Source organism: Barbus barbus, assembly GCF_936440315.1.
Source record: "Barbus barbus genome assembly, chromosome: 21".
Lineage (NCBI taxonomy): Eukaryota > Metazoa > Chordata > Actinopteri > Cypriniformes > Cyprinidae > Barbus > Barbus barbus.
The window spans coordinates 12,508,904-12,527,327 of NC_136749.1; the positions used below are offsets into that span (position 1 = coordinate 12,508,904).

An 18,424-nucleotide genomic window follows, 5' to 3' on the forward strand; every position below is an offset into this window, starting at 1 on the left:
GCTTTCTGTGTTTGGAGATTTGCTCCAATGGCTCGAATTTGTCTTGCAAGGTTCCTGTGAAACAGGTGGTTCGGTGTTTGGAAGTTAATGTAGAACAGAAACCATAACCGAGGCGACCAAGGTGAAATTAGCTAAAAAGCATATTAAAATGCAGAAGTGATTAAGGACTACTGTAACATATTTTTTGTAATTGTAACACTAGTTGGGGTAATTTGTAACAATAAGTGTAGCCTAAATAAGAAAAGAATAAAAATAAGATTAGGCCTATACAAACTGCACTGTAACATGGCTAGGGGTGGCCGGGTATGATTGTGATGCTTTTTGTTTCAACATCTGTAACTCCCTGAATTTTTGAGCTGGAGTGCTCAAACATTTATACAAAGTACCCTTTGTTACAATGTACCCCACTAAGGTTGTAACAGTCAGACAAAAGAAGCAAAAATAGCAGTTTTTGCACTTTCTACAAATGACCACATCTCCAATCCACTTTCTGTTCGATGCAGAAGTGTGTGTGTGTGTTGTGTGTGAATCAGAGTCACAATGGTGACAAACCAATGTTTTTAACCCTAGAGTGCAGACATGGTGGATCCAGAAACTGCATGGGGCACATTTTATCCACACTTCCTTTGGCCTTGAGCTGCCAAAAAATCTCCATATAGACAACATGAAAGTACTCTATAAGTAGTTCTATAAGGGAATGCTAAAATGTGTTCCCACCCTTGTCATCCAATGTTTAATTAGCATTATTAGCATTATGGTTTGAAATTAGCAGTTTAAAAATGCATCACATTTGGCTGAGAATCTATTTATTCTAATGTAAGTTCTATGATTTTGTCTGCAACAGTTTAAATACTAAGTAAAATATAGTTTAGGGCAAAAATAATATATATATATTACATCAAAATATTTTTTTTATTTATAAAATCTACATATACATATTTACAGCCTTGACAACCATTCATATAAGGTCAGGGTGGAAGTGGGTAAATAATTAAATGATCATAGGACTCCTAGCTTATTCCTGATAGGTGGAAATGGTGTTGTTACAACTCTCCCCATGTTACAACCATACCGGATATTCCCCTACTTGACATTTAACGATCCCAGTGCTTTTCTTTTCCTGTTTCATGGGATTCTAGACTTTTTGTAATTTGGGATTATAGACATTTTGGTAAATCTAACATATTTCCATATCTTTTAAACTGTAAATTCCTGGCTACAGGTGCAATGGGAACAGTCGTGAAACTGCACTGTATAAATGCACATGTTTGCCGCCAGGGGTCTCTAGTTCTCCGCTTTTTACTAAATTGACAGAACAGAATAAGCCTATTTCCTTATCAACCTGAACAAAACGTCAAGATAACTGCACATGCACCTGTGGCAGGTGAGTCGAGAAAGCACTGATTTGTGAACTCCCTCAGTAAGGACGGATTTTGTTACCTCACTTTATCCACGAGATGACGCTAGTGCTCACATTAATATCGCACAGCACGAGGCAGATCATTTTGGCAGACCCTTTTTTCTCTCAAAAAAATTCCTTAAACTGATTATTAAGATTTATGAACATCAGAGTGAGACTTCCATCTACAAAATGTCCTACTATGAATTTTAATCTCAATTGACTCCATTCTGAATTCTTTCCCTCTTTTTCCTCACTTCTATTTTAAAGTGTTATGTGTAATTTATAGCATAAGCAACCCTAATTGCAAAAATAATCGCTTGCATTCAAAATATGCTCATTCCCTATTATATAGCATGCAAAACACAATTCATCATGTCAATAGTGTGTACAAATACACAGTATTTGCAAGTAAACAATTCATACGACCGACTGCTTCTGCTAGGTTTTCAACTTGACATGATTCTAAAGTGTGGGCATTTTACTATTGCGTAATCACACAGGAGCTGAGGAGCCACCAGGTATTATAGACTTCCTTGGGTTAGGGTGGTTAGGCTAGACAAACAAACAGAGCAATGTTTTCATAGCGCCACAAAGCCACAGTGTTAACACTTTTTCTGGGAAATCAAAAAATTACAGCACCTTTAACCTCTCCTTCACCTCTCCACCCAATAAATGACTTGTTCCCTGGGCTCTCTATGTGCAGTTATTGTAATGTGTTACAGGAATCTGGCCTTTCCTTACAAGAATTCCACCACATTTCCACCCTTTTTCTTTCTCTCAATCACTCTGCCCTCTGAATTTATGTATTTTATCCCATTTTTCATCCCCTTCCTAACACGCTAAATGTGTTAAGGTTCTACACAGTTTTGAATAATTCCTTTTATAAATGAATATAAGAATCATTGAAACACAATTTCAAAGCTACATTCATATGCTGAGATACATCATGCTCCAGTCTTCAAGAGAATTTCATCTTCTTTCATTTTGAGACACCACTGAGCAACTATCAATCAAGCCTTAAGCTCTGGCAAGCTGGCACTTACTTCAGTCAATAGGTCATGACACAAATATGACATTAGGCAAATCAATACATGCACACACCAGGCAGAGCCAGTAAATGTAACAATTGGTTTTGAGGAGAAAGGAGGAAAGAATGAACTGAAAGAATGAGTGAAGAGTGAAAGGCAGGGGGTGTGCTGAGGGTTGGCGGTAGGGTAGAAAAGGGTGGAGTGTTAGAAACCGGGCCTGCACTCAAATTGAACTTTATGGCCAAAAAAAGCAAAAAATAAGAGGTTTGCACACAAACTAAGGTGAGAGGCTGGGAAAAGCCTTTTGCTTTTCTTCCCACATGTCTTTCTTTTTCACCTCTCCTTAAGTTATAATTTTATTGTCATATTGCATATGCCTACTTATCACTTTCATTGTGTTATCAAAAGGCTTAAGGTGAGCTATAAAAGTGAGGATAACTCACTGTGAACGGATACAGATGAACTGACATGGTGGTACTTGCAGTTCAGAAAGTGACTTATGATTCAGTGTTGATTCAGTAGACATTGTGTCAGTAAATTCAGACTGTATCATAAGATTGATAAAGAACCGGAAAGATTTGTCATCCTTTCCTTTTGAGGAAACTATACACTAAAAGAACTGACTCCTAAGACTTGTTTGTTCATTAACCTTACCAGTGAACCTTTACAGTGCTTTAGATTCATGAAAGCTACTAAAAGATGTGGGTGCAAGAGTTAATTTATACAGCATTTTAGATCCAAATCAAGGCACGAGGACTCTTAACAAAATAATAGTCTCAGAAATCCCCTACTTAGAGAAAAAGAAAGAGGAAGAGATCTACCATACATTATAATTAAATTTAACTCTGTTACCTCAGCTACACTCTGTTCTTCTTCTTTTTTTTTAAATAACTTTTGTCAGCTGCCTGTTTTTTTGGCAGTAGCGACCAAAAATGTTTGATTACCTTTACCTAGACTTCATATACATTTACTGTAGGTTTATAGAACATCACTGGCCAATATTTCTGCATTGTTCTAACATGAAAATGGTCTTGCAATCTGACTTTCAACCTCCAGACTAAAACCATCAGGGGAAAATAAACAAGAAACAAATGCTTTGGCACAGAAAGTGGTTAACATGGATGCCTGGTGGGTTAGGAACGAGCCTTTTCATTTAGAATGCCAGTTTTAACGCACATACTTAACTGCAACCCCAGATGACTGAGGTTTGTTGAGGTAAAAGAGTTCATTTATGCAGCATTTTGGATCACGGTCAACAAACAAAACTTGAGAACATTCAGTCTGCTATATTGGATTCTGAAATGCCCCAGTTCAGAACAAAGGGAAGAAAGAAAACAGCCTGATGGTTATTGGTGTCATAGGACACCGAGTCAAAGGTCAGGTCAAGTTTAGTGCTGGGGTGGCTGTGGTTTGCCCCAAGTGTGACCGAGAAAAAGATGAAGCACATTTACAAGATAATCAATGTGTGTTTCCGTTGAGTGTTTTATTCAGATGGAAACAGGATGGAGAACAGAAGACAGTAGGAAGTGATTTTAGTGATAAGAAGCCAGCCAATTATGGGTAGACGAATGTTTGGCTACTGCCTCACCAGTCCGAGACTGATTTGACTAAAGGAGGATAAAGACTGAATTAATGATTAGAGAGAGAGCGGATATGTGTGTAAGAGAGGGAGAATAAAGGAGGAGGAAAGGGGAGATGGAAAGTGGAACGGTTTGATAATGAGCAAAGGGTGGACTGAGACAGAATGAACAACACATGGGGAGAAAAAGGAGGAACATGATGTATATAGAAGGAGAAAGAAAGAAGAAAAGCTTGATTAAAGGAGTCATGTGGCTCATGTTAAGTTTCAGTTGGTAATGATGGATATATAGAGGTAATGAGTCAAATAGTCAAGCATGATCCAGATTTACTTCTAATTTACTTAATTTAGCTGCATTATAAATAAGCTCTTCATTACATGCATGTGAGTGAGTGTTTGTGTTAGCAAGATGCAAAAACAAATCCCTTTTTTAATAGTTTTGATGATGAATAAAAGTGGAAAAAAATAAATACATTTTTCAAGATGTTGTTAATTATTCATTCATAAATAACTAAATAGGTTTTTGTGGAGTGGTATCACATTACATTTTGCAATGTGAACTTGCCTTGTCTTGTCATAAAAAGATCCAATTATTTGAAATATTAAGGAACTTGTTGACACAATCATATTACACACAACCATGAGGATATGATATATTTTTTTGGCATGTTGATTGGATGACATGGCTTTGTATTAAATATATTAAATATTAAATATTAAAAAGCAGTTAAAATATATTTCTATATTTAATCATAATATAATTTATTTATTATTATATATAATACCAAACTACCTAAAAAAGTTTTCTCCTTCAAGAATAGAATTTTATTTCATTCTTACTTTTATCTCATGATATCAGGAGCATTGTATCACCCTGACATTTTTTACTTTATGTCCCTCCAAAAATATCAAAGTTGAAAGAAATCATAGAAGCTGTGTATTCATTTTATTTATGTATTTTTTAATAAATTAATATGAACATCACGTCATTGACCTGTTTGTCAGTCAGTGTGTGGATGGGTGTGTGCAGCTTTGGCTACAATTGTGAGAGTCAGATGTTCACATTCACAACACATTTGAGAATCAACTTGTGAGGACTTTTGAAGTGGTCTTCACTACTTGAAAGGCTGCTTAGTTCTCAAACTAATAAAGTTGATTGTGTGAGGTTTAGGGGTCAATTTTTAAGAAGGTTCTGGGAACATCATATAAAATTCATTGTGCCTATTAACCCTTCCTAACATAACACAACCAACATATGAGTGTGGCGTCGTGGATGAGAGAAGGTGCGATTGTGTGTGGTGTTCCAGACGTAAGCGTGCTAACCAGTGTGCTGGTGGCATGTGTTTGGGGTTATGTGAGTCCCTGGAGTGGAGTATCACTTACCTAGTTTTTGGCAAAAAGAGTGAGAAGCAGAAAGAGAGAGATGAAGAGAGGGAGGGAAAGTGAGAGAAATGTAAAATGATTCCTCTTTCAAAGTGCACAGAAATATTTATGTCCTCATTGCTAACCACCTCTCCTTACTCCCCTCAACTCTCTCTCTCTCTCTCTCTCTCTGTGTCTTCTTTGTCTCTCATCCTTTTCTCCATCCTTGTCATTCCCCATTGGGCTTTGATCTCTTTCTCTCATTTCTTCTTTCCTCCTTTCACCAGGCCTGAACAAAGTAATAAAAAATGACCTAAGCACAAAAGAACAAAAGATAAGTGGGTGGGAATGAAAACGGGTAAGGCGAAGCGGGGGGAAAGGGGGATGAGAACAGAAAAGAGGAGCGAGAGGGTGTTTGGTGTCACGGGCCACCCAGAACAGGCAAGATATTGTAAATGTTTTCCAGGAAACATCAATTGAATTGCTTTGCTAATTTCCTATTTCACCTGTTTCCACACTGCTGGTTTCTCCTCAGGTCAAAGGTGTGTTTTCATATGCAAGAATGCCTTTTAGCTTTGAACATAATTTCTTGATGTTGGACACAACCCACTAAGTGCGGTATTTAGATACCATTGATAACTCTTCTCTCATGCTTCCAGGCCTGCAGCTAACTAGTTAAAAAGTCAACAAAAACCTACAAAGGCAGAGGACGCCGTAAAGAGAGATTAGGACGGCGATAAGAAGACAAATAGCTCCATTGATATGAGAGTGTAATGACTATCGTCTGTTGTTGTTGTACGAAGAGGAATATGTGTGGACATGAAGCTATTGTGTGAACACAATCGGCAAGGTGTGTGATGTGTGACGCATCGCCTAGCCTCGCGCGATCTCTGTCAAGTGCTTGTAATACAAGCGTCGCGCTTTGTCAACATGCAGCGAGCGGCGGCGACCCCACGGGGCTGCATTCCTCTCTATACACGGGAAAAGAAAGTCCTGCAATATGGTACAACTTTGTGTGGGATGTTTAAACTAATAATCGTAAAACTGAAGTGTGTCGGGAGGCTGTGAGTCAGAAAGTATTGTGAAGCACGGGTGAGTGATTCGGTGTTGCCAGATCTGCAAGAAAAACAAAGAGTTTGGTATGGTTATGAATTATGGAAAAGGAAATTGCTTAATTTCATCAATCAACAGAGAAAACATAAAAAAAACAGACATCATAACATACAAATGACATAAGCTAGGCAAAAATGTGACAAATTAGTTATTTTTCAATAATTATTAGACCTATATATGCTTTTACAAATAAAGGCCTAGCTAATATATTTTACATATAAAAATGGACACTTAAATAATTAAATATATGAATGTAGGCCTATATATTATACATCATTTATTTATTATTGATAAATAATTCTATACATCTGTGGTGATTGATAATGCCAGTGTGGGTGGAATTGCAGGCTATAAAGCTACTAAATGTAGTCATATTTTATTTTAAAACATAAGTAATGGATCTTAATAAGGTTAGATGCCATGCTTAATTTAACATGGATGAAAACAAGACTTAGTCTTTACAATGGTAGGAACTGTATAAAGGTCCTAGAACACTTAATTTTCACAACTCACAACTTAATTGTTTTATGAGTTTTTGTCCACTGAATTTTTTTTTTTCAGAAAGAAGTTTCACCAGCTAAACAGTGGATGTGTTGTTGTAGCCTACAATCTTTAGAATGCACTGTACTTTTATTTCGTTTCATTCCTGCCAATAATTAAATAGGGCGTTATGATGACTAGCGTCTATCCCCAAAACTTATACTGTACTGTATTCTGTATAAGGCCAAAAACGGGTCGATTGTCCATTTTGTAAACCACTTTTCAAAAATAAAAAATAAATAAATAAAAATAAGCGTTTATAATAAGCGGACATGGCAACACCGGAGTAGCTGCACAGCTCTAGAGGTCCAGGCTGTCACCCGGGTAACCCGCATATTAAAATCTGCAGTTCGCTGTGGCGCGGAAGACCATCCATCAAAAGTAAATGGTTAACGACTTCTTTGTACGACTCACATTCATCATCCAGTCTCCATGGCCCGCGTCTTCATTAGAGACCCGAAATTCGCGGCTCCACATTTTTACCAAGCCCTACCCCCCATATGCCCGGCTCTTTTCTTCCGCTTCAACAGCAGGGGTGAGGGGGAGACTAAAGACCCTCGGGGACGCTCCTGCAACCTCCTGGCCTCTGCTAGGTCACCTTTTGTGCCTGTCATTCTCTTCACTCGCGTTCTCTCGCTCCCGTCGGGATCTCTGGAAGCACCGCAGAAGACCCTCTGTGTATCCCTCAGTCCCAAACCTGGAAGAGGATAACCACAGCGGAGACAGATCCAGTTACAATAGTTCTGAGTGTGCTGTGATTTGTACAAGAGAGAAGAGACTGAACTTGACAGAGCTCTGTTTTAGCTAGCCTAACAAATTGTCCTGATAGTTTTATGATCATATTCACATTTGTGTGTCCAACAATTACCGGCACACACTTGTTTATTTGTCACAGAGAGTGAGACGTGTAAAATACATCCCATCTTGTTGAATGTCTATTCTATTCTATTCTTTCATTTTCCTGTTGCTGTTTTTATGATGTTTTTTGTTTTTAATAGTGTATGTAAAACATATAGGTTTACATCCCAGTTAACACATCAGAGATTTGATTAGCGTCACATTTTTATATTAGCCTATAGATTTTTATTAGCCTATAGGCTATATAAGAGATTCCTGTATATGCCATATTTGTATGTAGCCTAAACAATTACATTGTCATTTTTTATTTCCTCTTTAATTTCGTATATTTCCTTACTGTATAACCTACCCTTTGACAATATTGTAGGCTAAATCATGTGTGTTTAAGTAGCTATATATATGAATAAAAAAACATTCTAGCAATATCTTGCTATGTACTTTAAGAAACAAAGTCTTATTCCTTGAAATCTTTCGGGGAGACCGTGCAAATAAATAAATTCATACATAAAACTGAGTGCTGGGCGTTTTCAAACGCGCACATGTTTTAAGATGGGCGTGGTGTGGGCGGGGCAAGACAATCATCTCGAAGTATCATTGGCCCCTTGATTTGACAGAGCAAATAGGGGGTGGAGTTTGTCGCAAAAGGGGTGTGTGCGCTCACGGATTAAACGTGATAACTGGCCCAAATTTTCGGTTCAACCTATTCACCACAGGCTATAACGTTCGGACGAGCTGAATGAAAGTCTGAGACGGGAAAAAAAAGCCTTGACATCTTAAGTTTCTCTTGCCAAGGCAGAGAGAGCGTTAGAAGGGTAAAGGAAAGAGGAAAATCAGATAGGCATTATCAGAGAACACTGCTTTCAGAATCAAAGTTGCAGGTACTTTTAAAGGGTGTCAGGTTCAAGGACTGTCACTCAGCCGCGCACCAGAGAGAATAATAGTGGGACACATATTCCAAGGAACGACAGAACGCACGATGGATGCCAAAATCCCCGATTTTTCTGGTACTTGGAAAATGAAAAGCTCCGAGAACTTCGAAGAGCTTCTCAAAGCACTGGGTAAGTTAATCATGATGCACGCGCCCGCAGAGAGAGCGCAAAGTTGACTATCAATGCACGGCCATGGATTGCTAGACCAACAAATTCACCACCTTTATTGTGCGCCTATGCAAAACCGTTTTAATATTGCTTCCATATAAATAGACCTGTTCTTATGTTACTACTATTTATTTATTTTACTATCAACTAGCCTATATATCCAGATAGTTAGGCTAAAGTATTTATCCCCGCTTTACAATTTAGCCTATTAGATGCAAATAACTATTTTTGGTGTACTAGTTTTAATTAAACCCAGCAAAAAGCAATTGGCACAGCTTTTAGACTGGGCAGGCTTGAGCTTATTTCGCTTAATTTCCTTGAGCAATTATCCTGACTGGAGCTTTAAGGATTCATTCGTCCACAGTAGCTACCTAATTTGTGTTTGGACATAAAAAAAAAAATTAATGCATGATTTCAGCAGTCTGTGTCGAACAAAAGAAGCAGATTCCCAGAGAAGGAAGAGTAGGTCCTTCATTTCACCAATCAAAAGAATGATGAAATGAAGCAGACAGGTTAAAGAGGGCGGAGAAGAAGCACAATGGAGAGAAAAAGCCCTGCTGTTTCTGACATGGGAACATGATGTATTATATGAATGCCCCAAATTGTAGGAGATGAGATCTAAATCCACACGAACCCCTCTGAGGACAAATGTCGTCGTAAAAACGAAGGGGGCGTGGCTACATGTGAGGAATGTGCATGATTGACAGATAGGTTGATTGAGGAATGAACTTTACGACTTGCTTTAATGTTTTGTACAGACACACATGCACATTCATATGTACGCACTCTTAATATGTAACTCTTAAATTCACACACTTTCAGCAACAGGACATTAAAATTCTATTCGCCACACAAATATTTCAGTGCACAGATGGGCCCGACCTGTCACCACACCCTGTCATCCACCCTCCTCCCTCCTGTGTCCTCATCGCCATCCCTCTATTCTGAAATACTTCCTTTGACCTTTAACCTATGACACTGACCCTGACCGTCTGACTCTTCTGACATCTTTTCTTGGTTAGTTTTCTTGGGGGTTTGAAGCAGTGCTTGATCTGACAGGAGTCCGTTTAACTTTATTAGCTAATGTTTTTAACAAGGTTCTGCCTGGATTACACTCTCAGAGTGTGGATGCCTTGTAAATGATTTGTGTGTGTGTGTGTGTGTTTATTGCACAAATAATGCATAGGTTTATGTGTGCCAAAGCTAAAATTGATTGGCGTAATTGACAATTTGTTTACGCGTCTCTCCCTGAACGTGCGTCTAAATTTTGGCCCCCGCTTGTCTGCCTTCATGTGTATATATTTACCCTTGGTGACAGGTGGGAATGTGTGTGAAATTCTACTCGATGCACAGAGGCTCACTCTCTCTCCCTCACACACACACACAGAGAGACTGGCCTTTAGCTGTCTCTTTCCACACTTGAGTATCATTTTTCTATGTCTCTGCTGTCGTTCTTGCTCCTTTGTTCTTCTCTTGTCAGTCATCTCACCCTCCCTCGACTGTGCCATGCTTTTTTCGTTGTTGCCTCTGCCCTTCCCTACTTCTAAACTGCGCTCTATCCATTTCCTGCCAGGAAGGTTTAATAGATTACAGCATCCCCTGTGGCTGGTTGAATAACTTCCCCTTACAATGCATTCATCCACCTACACTCACACACACACACACACACACACACACACAGCATGACTTCATTTGACATGTAGTATTTGTGGGTTTTAGACGTTTTATGTGTGTAGAACACAAATTATGTATTGACTAAATTAGTGTGTGTAATGGATTGACCAATAATTGGTTTGACCAATAATTTACCTTTTTTTTTTTTTTTACATTTATGCATTTACATGGCTGCTGTTTGTTTAATATTGGGCTTATTGATAAATCACCATTTGGTGGGTCTTTAATGAACAGCGCCAACAACATGACTACATGTCAATACTTTTTTGCATTCATTTTATTGTTTGCATGATTATTTATTTATCAAACTCATTCTCAAGTGATATACATGCAGCAAAACAAGACAAAAAATAGTACTAGTATTAGTAACTATTGTAATAGCAAATATACTAAAAGTAAATATAATGTTATAAATTGTAATATGTATTATATAACAGAAAATATTCATAATTATGTGGTATTATTCTTATTATTATTATATTTTTTTATTAATATTATGTATTGTTGCCAGAGTACTCACTGTTCTTCAGGAGATTGTTCTGATGTGCATGTGTGTGTTTTGTTAGGTGTGAACGTGATGCTGCGTAAGATTGCGGTCGCAGCCGCGTCAAAGCCATCCGTGGAGATTACGCAGGATGAAGAAACCCTGTCAATCAAGACCGCCACCTCTGTAAGGACCACCCATGTCACCTTCACAGTTGGACAGGAGTTTAATGAGGCCACTGTGGATGGACGTCCCTGCACGGTACATACACACCCACAGAAAAACACTTCAGTCATCCTACTGTACATATGTCTGTCTGTGACAAATATTCCTTTTCCAAAACATTCAAAAGAGCAAGAACCTATGAAATGTGTGTTTCTGCAATCCTGATCTCTGATGTGGATTCAATCACACCCTCCATCTCAGAGGAGCTATCAAACTGGACACACACCCATTCCTTCAACCTCCATCTCTGGCTTTCACATTCTCATGGGCACTGATCTGTTTCTCACTCTTTCCATCTCCAAAGAAAAACACTGCCTTCACATATTTGTCTGTCTCTGTTTCTCTCAGAGCTTTCCTCGCTGGGAAACAGACAGCAAGATTAGTTGCGAACAGACTTTGCAGAAGGGTGAGGGTCCTAAAACCTCATGGACCAGGGAGATAACCAATGACGGCGAACTGATTCTGGTAAGATTTATTCCTGCTATTATGTGTTATCCTTATGATTCCTACACACAAGGAATCATATTTTGGATCATATATAGGATCTTTGATCATATTTTTTCTTCTAATAGTCTTTTTCCTGCTTTTTTTGGCAGACCATGACTGCAGACGATGTGGTGTGCACAAGAGTTTATGTCAGAGAGTGAAAGTATGAGGAAACAGGAAGAATATCCATCCAGATCACTCTCTTTCCTCTTTAACCACAATGACTGTGATTTTATATAATCTCTTTCCTTTCTCCCACATCTCTTCTTTCATTTTTTGTTGAAAGTGTATTTGAATAATACATCAGAGAGCCATGCAAATAATTCATGTGAGGTTCCAGATTTTGGGGTCCTGATATGTCATTTAACAAATACATCATTTTGGGCTCAAAAGCACTTTTAAGGGTTGGTCTTCACATTGATGAAGACTTGGAAATCTGAAGCTTGGAAACCAGACTTTGGTGAAACACTTCATAATCATCACTGAAACATATCCGTAAAGGTGTGGTCACATTTACTATTGCAAATTTTCACTGGTGATATCCAGTCATTTTAATAGTTATCTCTATTAATGGGAATTTTGTGTAAGGGTGAAAGATTTCCCCTCTCAGATTTCAGAAAAGGTTCAAGTTGGGTTGAAATGACTTCTGTGTAAAGCTGTGCTTCATACATCACTACGCTAATGACAATAGACAATTGACCTGTTTTAAAGGGATAGTTAGCCCAAAAATGACAATTCTGTCATTATTTACTCACTCTCATGTCATTCCAAACCTGTAAGACCTTCATTCAGCTTTTGATGAAGATATTTTTGATGAAGTCCGAGAGCTTTCTGACCCTTCATAGACAGCGACGCAACTACCACATTTAAGGCCCAGAAAGGTAGTAAGGGCATCTTTAAAATAGTCCATGTGACATCAGTGGTTCAACCGCAATGTTATGAAGCTACGAACATACTTTTTTGTGCAAAGAAATAAACAATAATGACATTATTCAACACATGACTTTATACAATGAGGGTGAGTAAATAATGACAGAATAAAAATTTTGGGTGAACTATCCCTATAAGAATGTAAGCCTATGTACAATATGCTGTCAGAACATGTTATGTTTGTACTTTATTCCGTCATTATTTTTAATTTTTTTTAAAATCTTCTCAGTTGACCCTTCGCTAAGCTCCGCCATAAATTGTAACTGACCAATCCTACTTTAGCAACTGTTGCCCTCCTCCATTTTTTCAGACAGACTTTTGCCCTTTCCAGTGTAACTCTGTGGAGGACCTGTGTGTTTGGATAGTTTTTAAAGGTGCTGTGTCTAATTTTTTGACTGTACCAACAGATAAAATCACCATAATACATTCAGAGGTATTTAGGACAGTTCACATACCTGTTTCTCCAAAAAACAATGCTAAAAGCCAGTTATTCTATTTTGAAAATGAGCATTCCGTGTTGGAATGGTTTGTGTGATTCAGCCAGTTTAACCAATAGTATTTCGACACCCTGGGTTGCCAGTTGGTGGAAAACAGAATTTGGAAGCAATGGAAGGCAGCGAACAAACTGGCTCGGTGATTGCACATTCTACCCGACCTAAAAAGCCTCGACATCAATTTAAAAAGCTGGATATTGTCAATTGTGCTCACAGTTGGACTGCAGTACCAAAGCACCTTTAAATTCAAATTTATAGTTATTTTACAGCCAATTTTACTATATTCAGTTGACTGTGAGATTGAAATCTCCAATTCATTCCTATGTGAGGCTCTGTATTGTCTGATGTAGCAACAGTATAAAGGGGGTGGAGCTAAGCAAAGGTTCAGTTGTAATTAGAACCCCATGAAGCTCCAAACCCAGCCTTCTCTTTTCATCTGTTTTTTTTTTTTGTATATATTTTAATAAAACCTGAATCTGAAGTTTCTTTTCATTATGTTTTTTATACAAACAATTTCAGCAGTCATTACTTATTTCTGTGCATGGACAATAAAGGTTACTGCCAAGAGTGTGTGCTTTTCTGTCATTCAGTGCCATTTATCCACACAGAAGCTTACTGGCATTTCCATGATATTAATGGAACGAATGTCAGTTGATTTTATTTCAAAATAATAAGAAATTAACGAAACTGCCTTGACCTTTTTAACAAGCCCACGCTCCTTCTCACTCTCTTTTCTCACTCAGACACGCTGGTAGGTTCACGTCTTATTTTAGTATTTCTGCCAGCTGGCTGTAACTAGAATAACTTGTCTGTCCCTCTCCACCCCTCCGTCTCTCCCTGATTTTTCCATCTCAGTCTTTCTTTCTCATCACTATCCCCCTCTGTGTGTTTCTGGTTCCTGTCTTTCAGCTCACAGTTTTACAAAACTCTACGCTTTTAATGCACTGATCGTCATTGAAATGAATGGAATGTAAATGTATTGTAACATAAAAATGGATGGAAAACACTCATAAGTCATCAAAGAAATTTCCCCAGTAACCTGATCTTCCACTCAAAACATTAACATTTCTTTTTGCTATGCCAACAGCATATGATGTGCAGAACAGTGTCGACTGTGAGTCATTTAGATGCTGAACTAGCCAATGGGATAAAGCTGTTAAATAAAATAGATCCAGGCATACAAGTCAACTGTCCAGTCCAGGCAGGAAATGCCAGTTGGATTACAAGGTGAAGATGATTGACAGCAGATGTGCTTAACAAGGAGCAGGGAATGGAAACTCAGGGTCAAAATGAAATGAGGACCAACATACAGTGCACTCATATACATAATCATATATACTGTACATATATCTCTCATACACAGTACGCCATCACATCCAGGAGTGTATATACAGATTAATAGACATATTCAAGTGTATTTACACTTAAAAAAAGAAAATAACAAAGGTAGAGTGGAGGTGATGGTGGAATGTGGAGAGGTTTGGGGGTGATGCCTGCAGCTGTACTTGGTTACTGAGTGACCCTAATAAAACCAACCCCTCTCTACCTCCTGCCCCTATAAAAGACCCCAAATAACTGCCTCTCTTTCCTCCTTTATTACCCCCTGGGGCAGTAAAAGGCAGCTGTCTCTCTCCTTTCAAAAACCACCCGCACATTTGCACACATATCAAACCAAACATGCACATTCTTTTGAATCTTCACATGTACCATCAAACACTTTGGCCACTGTGAGCACAGACCATAAAACCTACACGCACTCACACACATTCCAGTGCCCACAGCTAGTAATGGGCCCTAATGTGGCAGAAACACTTGCATATTTGGTCATTAACTTCAAAGAAACACTGATTTATATCACCAAACTCATACACTGATTTTGCCCAGCTATGTGCAGGGCAGGTAAATCTGGAATTGCAATCTCTGGTTGGCAGGCAATTTGACAAGCAGATAAGCATTTACGCAGCAGAACAAACACACACACACACACACTCACACACATACATGCGCACACAAAGCCACTGTTGCAATTACAAACATAAAAATGACATTCAGCATAACTCAGTAGTGAAGTAATTAATTCCAAAATCACCCATAATCAGACTTTCAGTCCTACACTATGAACATTTCACAATAATATGAATTATCACATTTAAAATGATGTTTTTATCTACAAAAAAGTAAATTAAATATAAAGCAAATATGTTTTGTGTGAAAATGATTTATATCAGTTTTTTAGCATACAACTGTGGTGTTATTTCACCCACACTGAACAATTTTGCCCTTAATGTTTTTAGAAATATTATATTATATTATTAAAGCATAAAATAAAAGTTTAATATATTATTTCAACCACAGTTTTCACAACATAACAGAGGCACAGAGAATGAAAATGACATTTATTTGATTAAAAGCAGTACTTTTCATATAATATTATTTTTATATATTTTATATCATATCACAATTTTAAAAAATTTAAAGTTTTCTAATGTAATATATTTAAAAATGGTAGTATTTCAGTGATGGCAAAGATGAATTTTCCAGTCCTTAGTGTCACTTGATCCTTCAGAAATCATTTTAATACTGATTTGGAGCTCAAGAAACAATTCTTATTACTATGCCGAAAACAGATTTCTGCTTAATTTTTTTTTTTTTTTTTTTTTTTGGTGGAAACCGTGTTTCATTTTTTTCAGGATTCTTTGATGAGCAGTCTTTTTGATCAATCAATTTCTTTAAAAGATAGATAGATAGATAGATAGATAGATAGATAGATAGATAGATAGATAGATAGATAGATAGATAGATAGATAGATAGATAGATAGATAGATAGATAGATAGATAGATAGATAGATAGATAGATAGATAGATAGATAGATAGATTCTTATGGACTCCGATCCCAAATGGTATTTCCATTCCATAAAAAAATTCCTAAAACAACCTTTTAAAACTGACTCTAATCTCTTATCTCACATTTTTATGGAAGAAAGATTTGTAGCTGTAAATCATTTTGTGCGCGGCATAGACAAATCACTCATGGGATGAGCTGGCTTCAATAATCTTCGTTATTGAAAGATAACAGATATATCAGATCCATGTTAAATCTGACAGCACGGTGTGATTTGGGATCAGATATACGGACAGTCAGTTGGGTAATGATAATATTTAGTGCCCTGCAGCAAAGAATGCTGTGATAGAAAGATTTATGAGACTGTCTCTGTGTGTGTGTGTGTGTGTTTTAGCAAAAACCACTTTGTCAGGGACACTGAGTGGCAACAGAGAGGAAAACTGAAGCAGAGGGTGTGTGTGCAGAAACTGTGTGGGCACAGAGTTTTCCAAACATGACATGTACAAGCGTGTGTGTGTGTGTGTGTGTCAAACAGTTAACGGTGAGAAACATCCCACAGACAACACACTCCTAAAGGCCCTGTGGGCTTATTGCAAAGCATTATGGGGCAAACAAACCATTGTCACCTTACAGCTGATTGGTGGATTACAGCTGGCCCTGATCCATGCACCTCGAGGGCAGTCTGTGAGATACTTACGCACAAAAGTAAACAGGGCTAAGATCGACGATCAGTGTTTCTCACACTCATCAATCTACACGTTTCGCTTGCACACTAATAAAGACGTGATTCATCCACAACTCCGCACATGCACTCGGGCATCTACTTCCAGCAGAAAAAGACAAACAGTCTAAAACATTTCTCACAGTGGTGCTGACTCAAAGTGAGCTGGTGGTGAGGATTCCAAGATTCCAGACATGCGGAAAGAACGAGTCCTGCACCGAGGTGTGGAGAGAATCACACGGAAACAGTCGCATCTCATGGTCAGGGTTCTAGGTCAACTGTCAAGTTTAGACGAATATTGTGGGTTCAGGACAAGTTTAGTTCAATCGACAGCATTCCTCATTCACTTCCATTGCACACTAACCTCCTTTTTGCATTTTTAAAGAAAACGTGGGATGAGTCAAACTTATTTTTTGTGGTAGGACTAATCAACATAATGCCACAAAACCTGGAATAATCCTTTAGGCCTCAGTCTGGTTCATGGATAATAAAGAGAGGACATGTGCATCAGTTTAGCAGAGTGACACATTTTGATGAGACCATGTCCTTCCTGAAATTAGAATCAGATCCCTTGCAGTATTTGCAGCAAGAATAACGTTAGGGAAAATTACAGATGCCTGAAAGGGTAGATGAGATCAGCATTCATTAGACTACCAAAAGATCACAGCGTTGACCCCAATGACTCACTGTGGTTTTTATAGGGTAAGATATCATTACATGGAACTCAATGCATGAAGGGGGAGAGTGTATAGACATAATAATAAAGCAACATTTAGGCTATGTTCACACAGTCAGCATTTGGGATTGACAGCTATATTTAATAACAACTGTGTCTCTTAGAAACTGTCCTGCTCACACAACAGTTTACACACAGTAGCCTATTCGATTTGAGTCATCACTCTATGAATGAGTATTTGATGTCTGCTCTCTTTTTTTGTTCATGTGCTAGCCTATCTATAAACACTGTAAGAGCGAACATAAAAGATGGTGACGTCAGTATCACTGGACAAGTGACAGCGGTGTTTATACCATTTCAGCCGCATGTAAACTACAAAAATCAATGGCAGCAGTTTCAGTGGAAAAAATTACTGGATCTAAAACTTCACCCAGAAATGAAAATTCTGTCATTAATTACTCACCCTAAAATCTGAGAGCTTTCTGACCCAGCATAGACAGCAACGTAACTATCACATTGAAGGCCCAGAAACGTAGAGAGGACATCGTTAAAATAGTCCATGTGACATCAGTGGTTCAACCGTAATTTTATGAAGCTACGAGAATAAGCTACTTTTTGTGCTGTCTGGTCAGAAAGCTCTCGGATTTCATCAAAAAGGTCTTAATTTGTGTTGAGAAGATGAACGAAGGTCTTACGGGTTTGGTAAGTAATGACAGAATTTTCATTTTTGGGTGAACTATCCCTTTAAGATGACACATCTTCATTTTTGTAAGTTAAGCAAAACCACACATGAAAACATGAAACACACACCAATCAAGTTGTTCAAACAGTTGTGCAAATTCACAGGTGTGAATTCTTAGAATGCAGTTATGACATTCATAAATAACCAAACTTTATGTAAACGTAACCAT

At 38.0% G+C, this 18,424-nt stretch overlaps 1 protein-coding gene across 1 annotated transcript; it reads left to right on the forward strand.

Annotated features, from left to right (window-relative positions):
- The first annotated feature begins 8,574 nt into the window (after nucleotides 1–8,574).
- On the forward strand, nucleotides 8,575–13,856 carry LOC306887019 (cellular retinoic acid-binding protein 2-like). Its single transcript, XM_079444477.1, has 4 exons — nucleotides 8,575–8,940; nucleotides 11,220–11,398; nucleotides 11,711–11,827; nucleotides 11,959–13,856. The coding sequence occupies exons 1-4, from the start codon at nucleotides 8,859–8,861 to the stop codon at nucleotides 12,007–12,009; spliced, it is 429 nt and encodes a 142-aa protein (XP_079300603.1). The 5' UTR covers nucleotides 8,575–8,858; the 3' UTR covers nucleotides 12,010–13,856.
- Nucleotides 13,857–18,424: the final 4,568 nt, after the last annotated feature.

Bases quoted from the DNA above. Each gene is read 5' to 3' on its own strand.
- LOC306887019 (XM_079444477.1), top strand. From the start codon at position 8,859: ATGGATGCCAAAATCCCCGATTTTTCTGGTACTTGGAAAATGAAAAGC. The intron at 8,941-11,219 runs GTAAGTTAATCA...GTGTTTTGTTAG, and splicing joins AGAGCTTCTCAAAGCACTGG to GTGTGAACGTGATGCTGCGT. The intron at 11,828-11,958 runs GTAAGATTTATT...TTTTTTTGGCAG, and splicing joins ATGACGGCGAACTGATTCTG to ACCATGACTGCAGACGATGT.